General features: G+C 39.3%; 1 protein-coding gene across 1 annotated transcript; it reads right to left on the bottom strand.

Annotated features, from left to right (window-relative positions):
* Window positions 1–414: 414 nt before the first annotated feature.
* Window positions 415–10,318, bottom strand: LOC146449081 (putative skeletal organic matrix protein 5). The gene is made up of 6 exons (XM_085102028.1): window positions 10,161–10,318; window positions 7,284–7,617; window positions 4,263–4,358; window positions 2,719–2,758; window positions 1,183–1,315; window positions 415–1,104 (listed from the first exon to the last, which is right to left on the bottom strand). Exons 3-6 carry the CDS (start codon window positions 4,327–4,329, stop codon window positions 571–573), a joined length of 774 nt encoding a protein of 257 aa, XP_084958154.1. The 5' UTR covers window positions 4,330–4,358; window positions 7,284–7,617; window positions 10,161–10,318; the 3' UTR covers window positions 415–570.
* Window positions 10,319–10,662: the final 344 nt, after the last annotated feature.

A 10,662-nucleotide genomic window follows, 5' to 3' on the forward strand; every position in this document is an offset into this window, starting at 1 on the left:
CCATTCAAAAGATCGGTTTAACAGTCCTTTCAGGCTGTGTTGCTACTCAGCTAACCTTTCAATCGGCCCGTCTAGATCAAATCCACAAGCTATGAATATTCAAGCTTTCGCGCAGCGTTTCTCTCTGGTGCTATTGTTTACGGTTTAATATAAGTCTGTAGCACAGACTTAAGAATCAGCAGATACCATCCATATTTTCAAAGAGTATGAACCATTCCAATGAATGCAACTGGCCAGTACTTTCTGGTGATGCTGCTCACGCCTGAATCTTTTCGAAAATAATTTTTGAGAAATATTCCCTCAGCTCTGACACTCTAGCTGGGGGGTGTTTGAACACAACTCAAAGGGCCTGATTCTGATCCAAGACGGAGTGCTTTCACCCAAGCCAGAATTAAACAAAGGGATGAAACATCATTTTCACTTTGCACGCATGTCTTTATTTATTCTCAGTCTTACAGATCTCTTAAACCCACTGTTTTAAGCCCCTTATAACACTAATTAACCGTTGTTGCGTTTTTGAAGGCCACTGTTGTTGCCATCGTGACTTTATTGCTGCAGGTTCCAGCCGGCTCACTGCACCAAGATATACCCCATTGCTTTGATGTGCACCTCGCCATTATCTGGAGACCATTTTGCAGGAGCGTCGTTTCCACACGAGTTGGACGTATCATGATGTCCTGCAGTACCAAACCCAATCCTGGAGTCTGGTGTTCTGCAGTCGCTGTTGTTGTCAGCAATTATACCGATTCTTGCTCTGGCAAGGAAATTTTCGTCACCATCAGGCTTGACGTTGAACCCCTCCTTGGAACATCCGGTCTGTAGAGAAGCTGTCCTACGACCAATCAGCTTCTTCCACATGTCACGGCCCAGTGTGGTGGCTCTGTATTGACCGTCAGCGATCAGTGAGTACAGGGAGCTGGCCTGCTTGTTGATGGTAACAAACGTAATGAACTGGCCGGGATCCATCGAAAGACAGATCCTGGTAAAGGGGGTGTTCCAGTAGGTCGGCAGCTTGGTTTCACTTTGGTCAAGCCCAGTCTGTCCTCCATCAAGGTTGTAGCTTTCTCTGTTAGTCCACAAGTTGGAGCCGTAAATGAAGGTTTGCTGAAATTAAAGAGAGAAAAAAAATCCATTTTCATAACCAAGAATGAAATGAGAAATAAAATCTAGAAGGAATTGTACCTTTGCACCATCAATTTTCATGACCGTCGTCCATCCTCCACCACCACATCCACTATGCAAGTGCATGTGGCAGAAAACAGGAACCACTTCCGAGCCAACCCTCAGTTTGTACACGCCATCCGGGAGTCGTAGCCTGTAAATACAAACACGAAAGAATCTATAACTGTTTTGGATCCGAATCCAAACTAGGCCAACCCTGTTTTCTACTGAGTGTTTTGCTTTCCTTCGCTATGTGACTGCTCCAAAACGGTTACCTCCGAAATCTCAACAGGTGATTCAGTTGGCGCTGCAATTTTTAATGATAAATAATCCATTTATAAAATGCGTTTTAGCATAACAATGATCAAATGTGCTGGCTGTTTACAACAACAAGTCAACTTAAGTTAAAAATAAAATAATGTGCCACACATGCCTAAGATAATACTACTCAACACGAAAAAGCTTTACTAACTATTAAAGTCTTTAGCTGTTTCTTATAACAGGCCAGTTTGTTGTGGCTGGTGGCAATCAAAGTTCTTTCACCAAGGGTAGGGAGAAACCTGGTGTTAGACACTACGCAATTTGTTTTTCTTTTTTCTTTTTTTTTTTTTTTTTATCTTAATGAGATAAAGAAATATACATGAGAAAGCCACCGTAAAAAGCCTTAAAGGGGAAGTATGACGCGAATTTGATGTCATTTCAAAACCGGAACATGTTTGTCTGTCACCAGAAACAGAAACATCATTGCATGGTTTTGTTATAAATCATCACACCAGTGCAATAAAACTGTCGAGAGTTCCTCTGGCCAGACGCTGAGTAGGTCGAAATGGATTGAATGTTAGGCTAAAGGTTTTTCAAGTTCTCGCACTAGAACAGATCACAAGTTGTTCCGATCCTTTCAAGAAGTGAGTTGATGTCTTTCCTCTCGTTGTTGTAGAATTATTTTGTAGCTATGTAAAGGCGCACATATACGCTGGTCTCGTCGTATAAATTTTTTTTGACATCACCGTTTATAGGCCGACCATTCAGTGGCGTTATGATATCCCAGTATAAAATTGACGCACTTGGCGCTGGTTACATGCATTCGCCTTGACTTGTGATTGGCTTATTGTGCTATTTACACAACTTGATGTGATCGGCCGGATTATGTGGTCTTGGTTTAAAAACAGACTAATAACTAAGAAAGGGATGAAGAGGTAATGAATAGGAGCAGCCACAAATTACACGAACTATCATTTATCGGTTAACGTTAACTGTCCGGAACATTGCACACTGTTCGGACAGATAACAATATTTTTCGACCAAATAACTTATAAGAAATCTAGAATCGTTGTAATTTTTTGAAGGCCCGCCAAACTGTTTCTCAATTAGGTTTTGAATGTTTAATTTTTTTGCCTAAAACTAGAAAAGGTGAAACGAAATGAATGTAAAAGATTTCGATGTCCTTCAGATTCGATGTCAGATTCGATGTCCTTCCGAAGAAGAGATGTAAACACGCCAATAATTGTTACTTGTTTTAGCTCAAATTAATTACGTCAGCTGTGCTTGTCAACTTACGGATCATATCTCTCGTACAGTTCGTTACAAGAAGAGGGATCTGAAAAAACAACAACAAAAAAAATTGTGTGAGTTTGAAATCCAGAGATGTTACAAAATTCAAACTGCAAGAAAAATTATTGAGATGAGTTCTGTTTACCGTGCCAAATACTGCCGTTTTCCCCTTAACTCTATCTTTTTTGATCTTCTGGGGCCGGGAGGGGGGAAGGGGGAATTATACCCCCTCCATAACTTCAGAAGTATCAAAGTTATGACAGTGACACTTAAAGGATAGATAGTACGTCTGCATCGTGAAGTGGTGACGTCATTTAAGGCTGTAATTCGGTCATGATTGCCAAATGGCGGCCATCTTGGATGCGCCATCTTTAATTTCTGGATTTTCCCAAAACTTCTGGCCCCAGTTGTTCGAAGAGCGGATAGTTTTATCCACTGGATAGGTCGCTATCCGGCAGATGAAATGTGTGCAAGATTTTCCCAATAGCCCTATAATTTGTGGATAGAGTAGAAGCATATGTCAAATTTAAGTATGGGATTGTGTGGAAAACTTGCCAAAGGTTTTAGTTGTAGTACATTTGCGCCGCTGGATAGTGACTTATCCAGTGGATAAAGTTATCCACTCTTTGAACAACGGGGGCCTGGAAAGCGCCAAAATTGAACGACAAGTAACCAAAACCAATAAAGGAACACTAATATGAGCTAAAAACATAAACTTTATGGGAAAAAGTGATTTAACCTCATTTTTAAAAGTTATTTTCTGAAGTCAAGTTAATCGTCATTAACCGACCACATTAAATTTTTCCCAGATAAATTTCTGAAAAAGTCCTGAGGCTTCAGGCCGTTTGCTCAAATATTAAAAATGTTGTACAGGTCCAAAGTCGCCGCGGGCATAATTAGCCCCCCTCCCCGTTTCTGTCTAGATAGTCTGTTTGTCTAGAACGTTTCTATGGCTAACGGAAGAATATGCAGTAGGGAGAAAATCATACACATCAAATTGCTTTCACGAGCTATACTAATAATTTGCTACACCCGTACACGTGCTTCTTGGTAGTATAAGCAGAATGATGATTCCCACTTTTTGCCGAAAGAATAGTTCTAAAAAGTTTTAAAATGCATAACAATATATGTCACGGACATTGCGTGGTTGTGTGGTTTTCTTTTTGGATTTCAATAACAGCCCAAAAACCCTTGAATTAGTAAGCACCGTACATAAAAAATAAGACCCAAGTTGTTTAAAGAGCAGATAACCCTATCCAGTGGATAAATAGCTATAAAGTGGATTAAATGTAACTTCAACCAATACAATTTATCAACAGGATAGCAAATTATCCGCTGGATAAAGCTATCTGCTCTTTGAACAACTAGAGCCAGAGACCATTCCGAGATGCGCAGAACGTATGCACAGTAACAAAAGAAGGCAGCGTCCTTAGCTGGTGCGAAAAATTTCAGACCTCCAAAAGTTCCATGCACCGACCAGTTTTGCACGATTTTTGCGCATTCTCGTCAAATGACCTGCAAATAATTAAAAGCATTATGGTATCACTTACAGGAGTCTTGGAAATCCTGTGACGTCACACTTATCACAAGCGACAGAACAACAAACACAGTCTTCATGGTGAATGGCGAAAAAACAGGTCTGGATACTGAAAAGAAAGATGAAATAATTGCAGAAACAGATTAACCCTTGACTAACCTACTTTTCTGAAATTGAACAAACGAATGAATGATTTATTGCTTACTTGCTTCCAAGATGAAATCATGAACGAACGAACGACTGAACGACTGAATGAATGAATGAATGAATGAATGAATGAATGAATGAATGAATGAATGAATGAATGAATGAATGAATGAATGAATGAATGAATGAATGAATGAATGAATGAATGAATGAATGAATGAATGGGAGCGAGGGAGGGAGAGAGAAGAAGGGAGGGAGAGAGAGGAAGGGAGAGAGTGAGTGAGTGAGCGAGTGAGTGAGTGAATAAATGAATGAAAGAATGAATGAATGAATGAATGAATGAATGAATGAATGAATGAATGAATGAATGAATGAATATGGGAGGAAGGGAGAGAGAGGGAGGGAGGGAGGGAGTGAGTAAGTGAGTAAGTGAATAAATGAGTGAGTGAATGAATGAATGAATGAATGAATGAATTAAATGAATGAATGAATGAATAAATGAAAGAATGAATGAATGGGGGATGGAGGGAGAGAGAAGGAGGGAGCGAGAGAGAGGGAGGGAGGGAGTGAATGAGTGAGTGAGTGAATGAATGAATGAATGAGTGAATGAATGAATGAATGAATGAATGAATGAATGAATGAATGAATGAATGAATGAATGATTGAATGAATGAATGAATGGGAGGGAGAGAGGGAGGGAGGGAGAGAGAGGGAGTGAGTCAGTGAGTGAGTGAATGAATGAATGAATGAATGAATGAATGAATGAATGAATAAATGAATGAATGAATGAATGATTGAATGAATGAATGGATGGGAGGGAGAGAGAGAGAGAGAGAGAGAGAGAGAGAGAGAGAGAGAGAGAGAGAGAGAGAGAGAGAGAGAGAGAGAGAGAGAGAGAGAGAGAGAGAGAGAGAGAGAGAGAGAGAGAGAGAGAGAGAGAGAGAGAGAGAGAGAGAGAGAGAGAGAGAGAGAGAGAGAGAGAGAGAGAGAGAGAGAGAGAGAGAGAGAGAGAGAGAGAGAGAGAGAGAGAGAGAGAGAGAGAGAGAGAGAGAGAGAGAGAGAGAGAGAGAGAGAGAGAGAGAGAGAGAGAGAGAGAGAGAGAGAGAGAGAGAGAGAGTGAGGGAGGGAGGGAGTGAGTGGGTGAGTGAGTGAGTGAGTGAGTAAGTGATTGAATTAATGAATGAATGAATGAATGAATGAACGAACGAACGAACGAACGAACGAATGAATGAATGAAGATGATCATGAAATATCTTATATTAGTTTCTTTTTTATCGTTCAAATTTTTACCCAAAGAAATAGTTCTTATCTTGAGCAACTACGTGCTGTTCACAAAAGAAAACTGTTGGAGCTGGTTGGCAGTTATTTACAGTTGTAACCAACATGGCTTCAACAAAAGGAGCCGAGATTAAGACTGATTATGTTAGTCGATTGCCTTCAGTAATTTCGATACTTATATTCTTTTTTGTCGTTTTTGGTCTTTGCGTTTTAAGCATTCATTCACTTGCCATGAGGTCTACTTGTCTATTTACATACTCGGTGTAAACAGACGTGGCTCTGTATCTTCCTTCACAACCTTTTTTTTTTTTTTTTTACGTACGTGCCAGTTGATTAACATATAATAACATGTCTTACAATGACAAATATTTGTCGAAAACTTGCCAGGGAGCCACTGTCGTTTCTAAAAATTGCTTAACGCCTTAGTTCGCCCAGACGAGCTTCATATAAAAGCCGGGAAAATTTTTCAAAAAACGATTTATGGAATTAGTGATCATGAATTGTTGGCTAGTAACGCTGACATCGACTTATGTGAACAAAGTGTTAAGAGTCTTTATAAACCAAGCCAAACCAGGACCTAATATTGAAACTTTGGTTTTAGCCGTTAGGCATCGTAAAGAAATCAAGGGGCACCCAACGAAGTTTTCTCTCAAATCCTTTGAAGCGCAATTTTAGTCTATCTGGAGTGCTTTTAAAGCTCTGTAGGTTTATTTTAGGCCGCGCTACAATATTTTCATCTGTTCGGTCGTTCTAGAGGAAGTTGAGTCTTTTCGAAATTATACTAAAGCATCTTTGTCATTTCCCTAAAACCTTAGGTCTTATTTCCTTTCCGAAAATCTTAGCTGACATTTTTCCGGCACCCTAAACGACATTTTTATCCATCCGAAAACACTAGGCCTGAAATTTCCCATATCACGAAAGTTCGAGGTGAAAATTCCCTTTAGAAAATTGTACGGGATCAAGGGCCCTCCGAACAGATAATTTACCTACACGATCCGCTGGGTGCCCTTGAAGAAATCAGATCGAGTGTTTCGTTGGCGTTTCGAACGTCAGCTGGCTTCGCCAGAGCGTGAAGAAACACAACCTCTACAAACTACAAACAAATAATTATTTGTCGAAGACCTGCCATGGAGCCACTGTCATTTCGATCTAATAATTGCCGAACACCTTAGTTCGCCCACACCAGCTTCATATAAAAGCCGGGATGTTTCAAGAGTCTTTATAAATCACGCCAAACCAGGACCTAATATTGAAACTTTGGTTTTAGCCGTTAGGCATCGTGAAGAAACAACACAGATGCTAAACTCCAGTCTAAGCTCTGTTTTAAGTTTGCACGTGAATTCCGGGATTTTCTCTGGCGCCCGTGATATCAAGGCTCACTTCGTCCGTTGCTATGAAAAGCGATGTCTTGTGTAAAGAGAGGACATTATTTTCTTTTCGAGAATTGGAAACTAGCAAATACTGACGGTAAGATGTTCGTAGAGCCCTCTTTATCCTTTAAAGAAAAATGCAAATCTAAATCTAAATGTTTTACTTGAAAAAGCTCCAAGTTGACAAAGGATTTACAAGACATCGTCATTTTGATGGTATAAAAGTTAGTTAGCCTTACCTCTGATAAACGTTTTCCAAAAGGACAACTGCACAATCTTGGCTTTCTTGATCTCCACTTAACGCTTTCTCCTGTACAGTCAAACGCAAACATGATGCATCTCTGTTTTATGCCCTCTGGTATCCAAGGTGCCTCTTCTTAGGTACCAAAAATTTCAATGCAATCTGATTTAAAATAAAGTTATCGGCATGGAATCACCGTAATCTCTTATAATTGATCACCGGGGAAACGGGAAATAAGTCATCACGGAAGTGGATTTTAAGGATACAAGAATAAAGCTGCAGTGGAGCTGAACTGCACGGGATGTCTGCTTCGAACTATCTTTTGGTTGAGCCTGCGGAAGGAACACATTGGAATTGAAGCTATACAGAGATCATCCATTGTCTTTCTCCGGCTGTCTATCTGCGTGCAGAAGAAGTTTGGTTATTTTTATATTTTTTATCTTTAATAATCATCTTTATTTCACAACATCCATTTACACGCAATCCAACATCCAATCCGACGTTTTAGTCAGAATTTACTTATATTTATAAAAAAAATGCTGGTGCTGAGTTTCTGAACGGAAACATTTTTTGCTTTGGTGAAAATAAAATATTTTCGGCAAAGTTTAGCATGCCTGGATCTTAAAGGGCGCATTCTATTAAGAGGATGCCTGCTTTGCACTCTCGGCTCCGTGTGTATAGGGTGCGGAGGAGACGCACTGGAATTGAAGCTGTAGAGATTATTTATTTGCGCTTCTCTCAAATTAGAAAACCGAACTTTGCTGCTGTTTTTACACTTGAGCGTTTCACTGAGGTATTGGAGTTTACTTACCTAGGTAAATATTTTGCGTGTGTAAACGGCAACTGATACCATGGTAAACGCCGCCCGAGATAATAGAAAGTTAACCAAGGTGAAGGCATGGTTTAGGTCGGTAACCAAGGTCGAAATGACAGATATATCCGCTTTCGGTCGCATAGTAATTCACATCCCGTGATGTCCAAATTGCCAGTCTCAATTGATCACGTTTTCGCGGCTTCGTTTTCTCGTTTGTTTTTGATCTACCTACGAGTCATGGCAAAAACAAAAATTTCCGTGAACCAGCATTGGTTTCTCGGCCATGTCAACGCATGTCTAGCACGCCTTGTCTTTCGAAGAGCAATTTGAAGTAAAATGAATCGCCTTCGCCTCGACTTCTTTGAGGTGCTGCAGAAGTAAGAGCCGCTGAAATCTTCAGACCTAAGTTTACGGCCCAAAAACAAGGGAAAAAAGAAGAAGAAAAAAAAAAAAAAAAAAAAAAAAAAAAACGCGAGGACTACAAGAGCCACATATTCTCTTATAAACACGGGCATTTTATTCATGGATTTTAGAATTTGCCGCCAATTCGATTTGATCGTGATCGTGATCGTGATTGATAACTGTTTTACCTATTTTCAGTTTCAGCCGGTATAAACCCTATACAAATGTACCAAGGTTTAGTCAGTAAATGTTTACCTCGGTAAATGTCCAAGTGTAAACACAGTATACCTCCGCGCCGCGATTGAAAAACGTTATTTATATATAGTCATGATCATTTAAACTTGCTATTGCCGGGTAGTTACAATATGTGGATATTTTATGAATAGAACTTTCTCTCGTTAATTTTAATGAAAATAAAATATGCCCTTCTCTTATATAACCAAACTGATCACAAAACAATTACGAGATAATGGCTTCAGAAGATTATATTAAACGTGTTAGATAAGTTTCCCAAAGTATCTTTGCATAGGGGCTGTAAAAAGGCAGAAAGAAGGTGAATTGGAGATAATCCGACCATTCACTGCTGTGACAAAACGACGCTTCCTATGTATCTGAGGAATTAACTATAAAGGGAGATCAAAATAACACGCATGCTTGCATGGAAGCTTGTTTATGTTGGTAATAACACTGTGTGGGTATTTATCGAGCAGAACTCTCTTTCTATTTAAAGATGGATTGAGCGCGAGGGCAACGAGAATGTCACAAAACAATATGATTTAATGAGAAAAGCAAAAGCCCTGCACGTGCGTTATAAATTTTCGTACTTTTCTTCGCCGTACTCCGGCCAAACACCAACGTGAAATGGCCAAGTCAAGGTTTTGTGGCGAACGAGAGCTGAAGGAAGGTTATTTTTTATTCTCCGTCTCAACTGACTTGAACGCCACTCCCACCTGATATGTTAAGTTCGGCAACATTATATTGTACAAGTCGAACGAATTGGAATAATCGCAAAGTAATACAAGTAACGTGAACTTATATTTGAAGTGACGTTTTCGTTGGCGTTGCCGTCGTGGTTTCTTGGCGAGTTGCTGTTACATTTTGGAGTCGCGCTTTTTGACAAGAAAAGAATTAACTGATCTTTGGTTTTTTGCGTCATCTGATGAAGCATATTAAAATTTATAGAATATATTATGCCTGCATTTTTGAGGGAGTAAAAATGTTTGGGAATTAACCACATTTTAAGAACTTTATTTTTACAGACAAAAAATGCTCACTGAGTAAGTTTGAAATTCAACGAATGATTCAGTTCCTTGCTTCATTCATCAAGTAAGCCTCGGAAAAATATTTTGTATCGTTTCATCATGACAATCCAGTGACCATATAACTCGCGACACAATATGCTAGCTAAATTTACTCTGAAAATTCTATCCCAATGCATGTTAGCTGACGATCAAACCAGTAGCGGAAGAATACAGCCAGATTATCTTTCACCTGAATGGCTTAAGTAATGCTAGCAGAAGCTCTGAACAATCGGTTAACGACCGTAAAAACAAGCACTCAGCGCTACGTGCTACAAGAAGCAGAATGATCTAATGCTCAGCGTAAGGTGACTTACTCGTACTCGTTTTAATTGTACCTTTATTTTCCAAAACATCTTACCATTCAGTAGTATGGTATCTTCGGAATATCCTCACCAGGGCTTACCCATCAGATCAACATCATAGGTTCGCTTCTGAGGAGAAATATATTCGCCAAGTCGTCCGAGTGACTCACGGGAAATTTGCCTCTTGAAGCTAGCAATTTTTGATCTTCCTAAATTTTCCGAGCAGATTCATTCTCTTTCAATAAAGCTTTGGGTAGCACTAGCCTCTGAAGTGATGAGAGGTGACGAATGTTTGCTTTCATCGACAGGGTTGATAACGTAATTTGGTCACCGTTGCGAGATTGGAGTGCTGGCTTATTTGAGCGTTAGCCCGGTATAGCTATCGTTAGACTGATTATTAAACACATGGGTTTGGTTTTAATTTGAGCTCAAATAGGAACTCTTAATTAGCTCAAATTAAAACCAAACCCATGTGTTTAATAATAATAATAATAATAATAATAATAATAATAATAATAATAATAATAATAATAAAAATAAAAATTATTATTTTTAATC

Source organism: Pavona decussata, unplaced genomic scaffold (genome assembly GCF_977016875.1).
Source record: "Pavona decussata unplaced genomic scaffold, jaPavDecu1.1 SCAFFOLD_657, whole genome shotgun sequence".
Classification (NCBI taxonomy): domain Eukaryota; kingdom Metazoa; phylum Cnidaria; class Anthozoa; order Scleractinia; family Agariciidae; genus Pavona; species Pavona decussata.

Excerpts from the sequence above, each read along its gene's own strand:
- LOC146449081 (XM_085102028.1), bottom strand. The coding sequence starts at position 4,329 with ATGAAGACTGTGTTTGTTGTTCTGTCGCTTGTGATAAGTGTGACGTCA. Across the intron at positions 1,316-2,718 it reads CTGTACGAGAGATATGATCC|GCTACGACTCCCGGATGGCG; the intron begins GTAAGTTGACAA and ends TTGTATTTACAG. Across the intron at positions 1,105-1,182 it reads TGAAAATTGATGGTGCAAAG|CAAACCTTCATTTACGGCTC; the intron begins GTACAATTCCTT and ends CTTTAATTTCAG.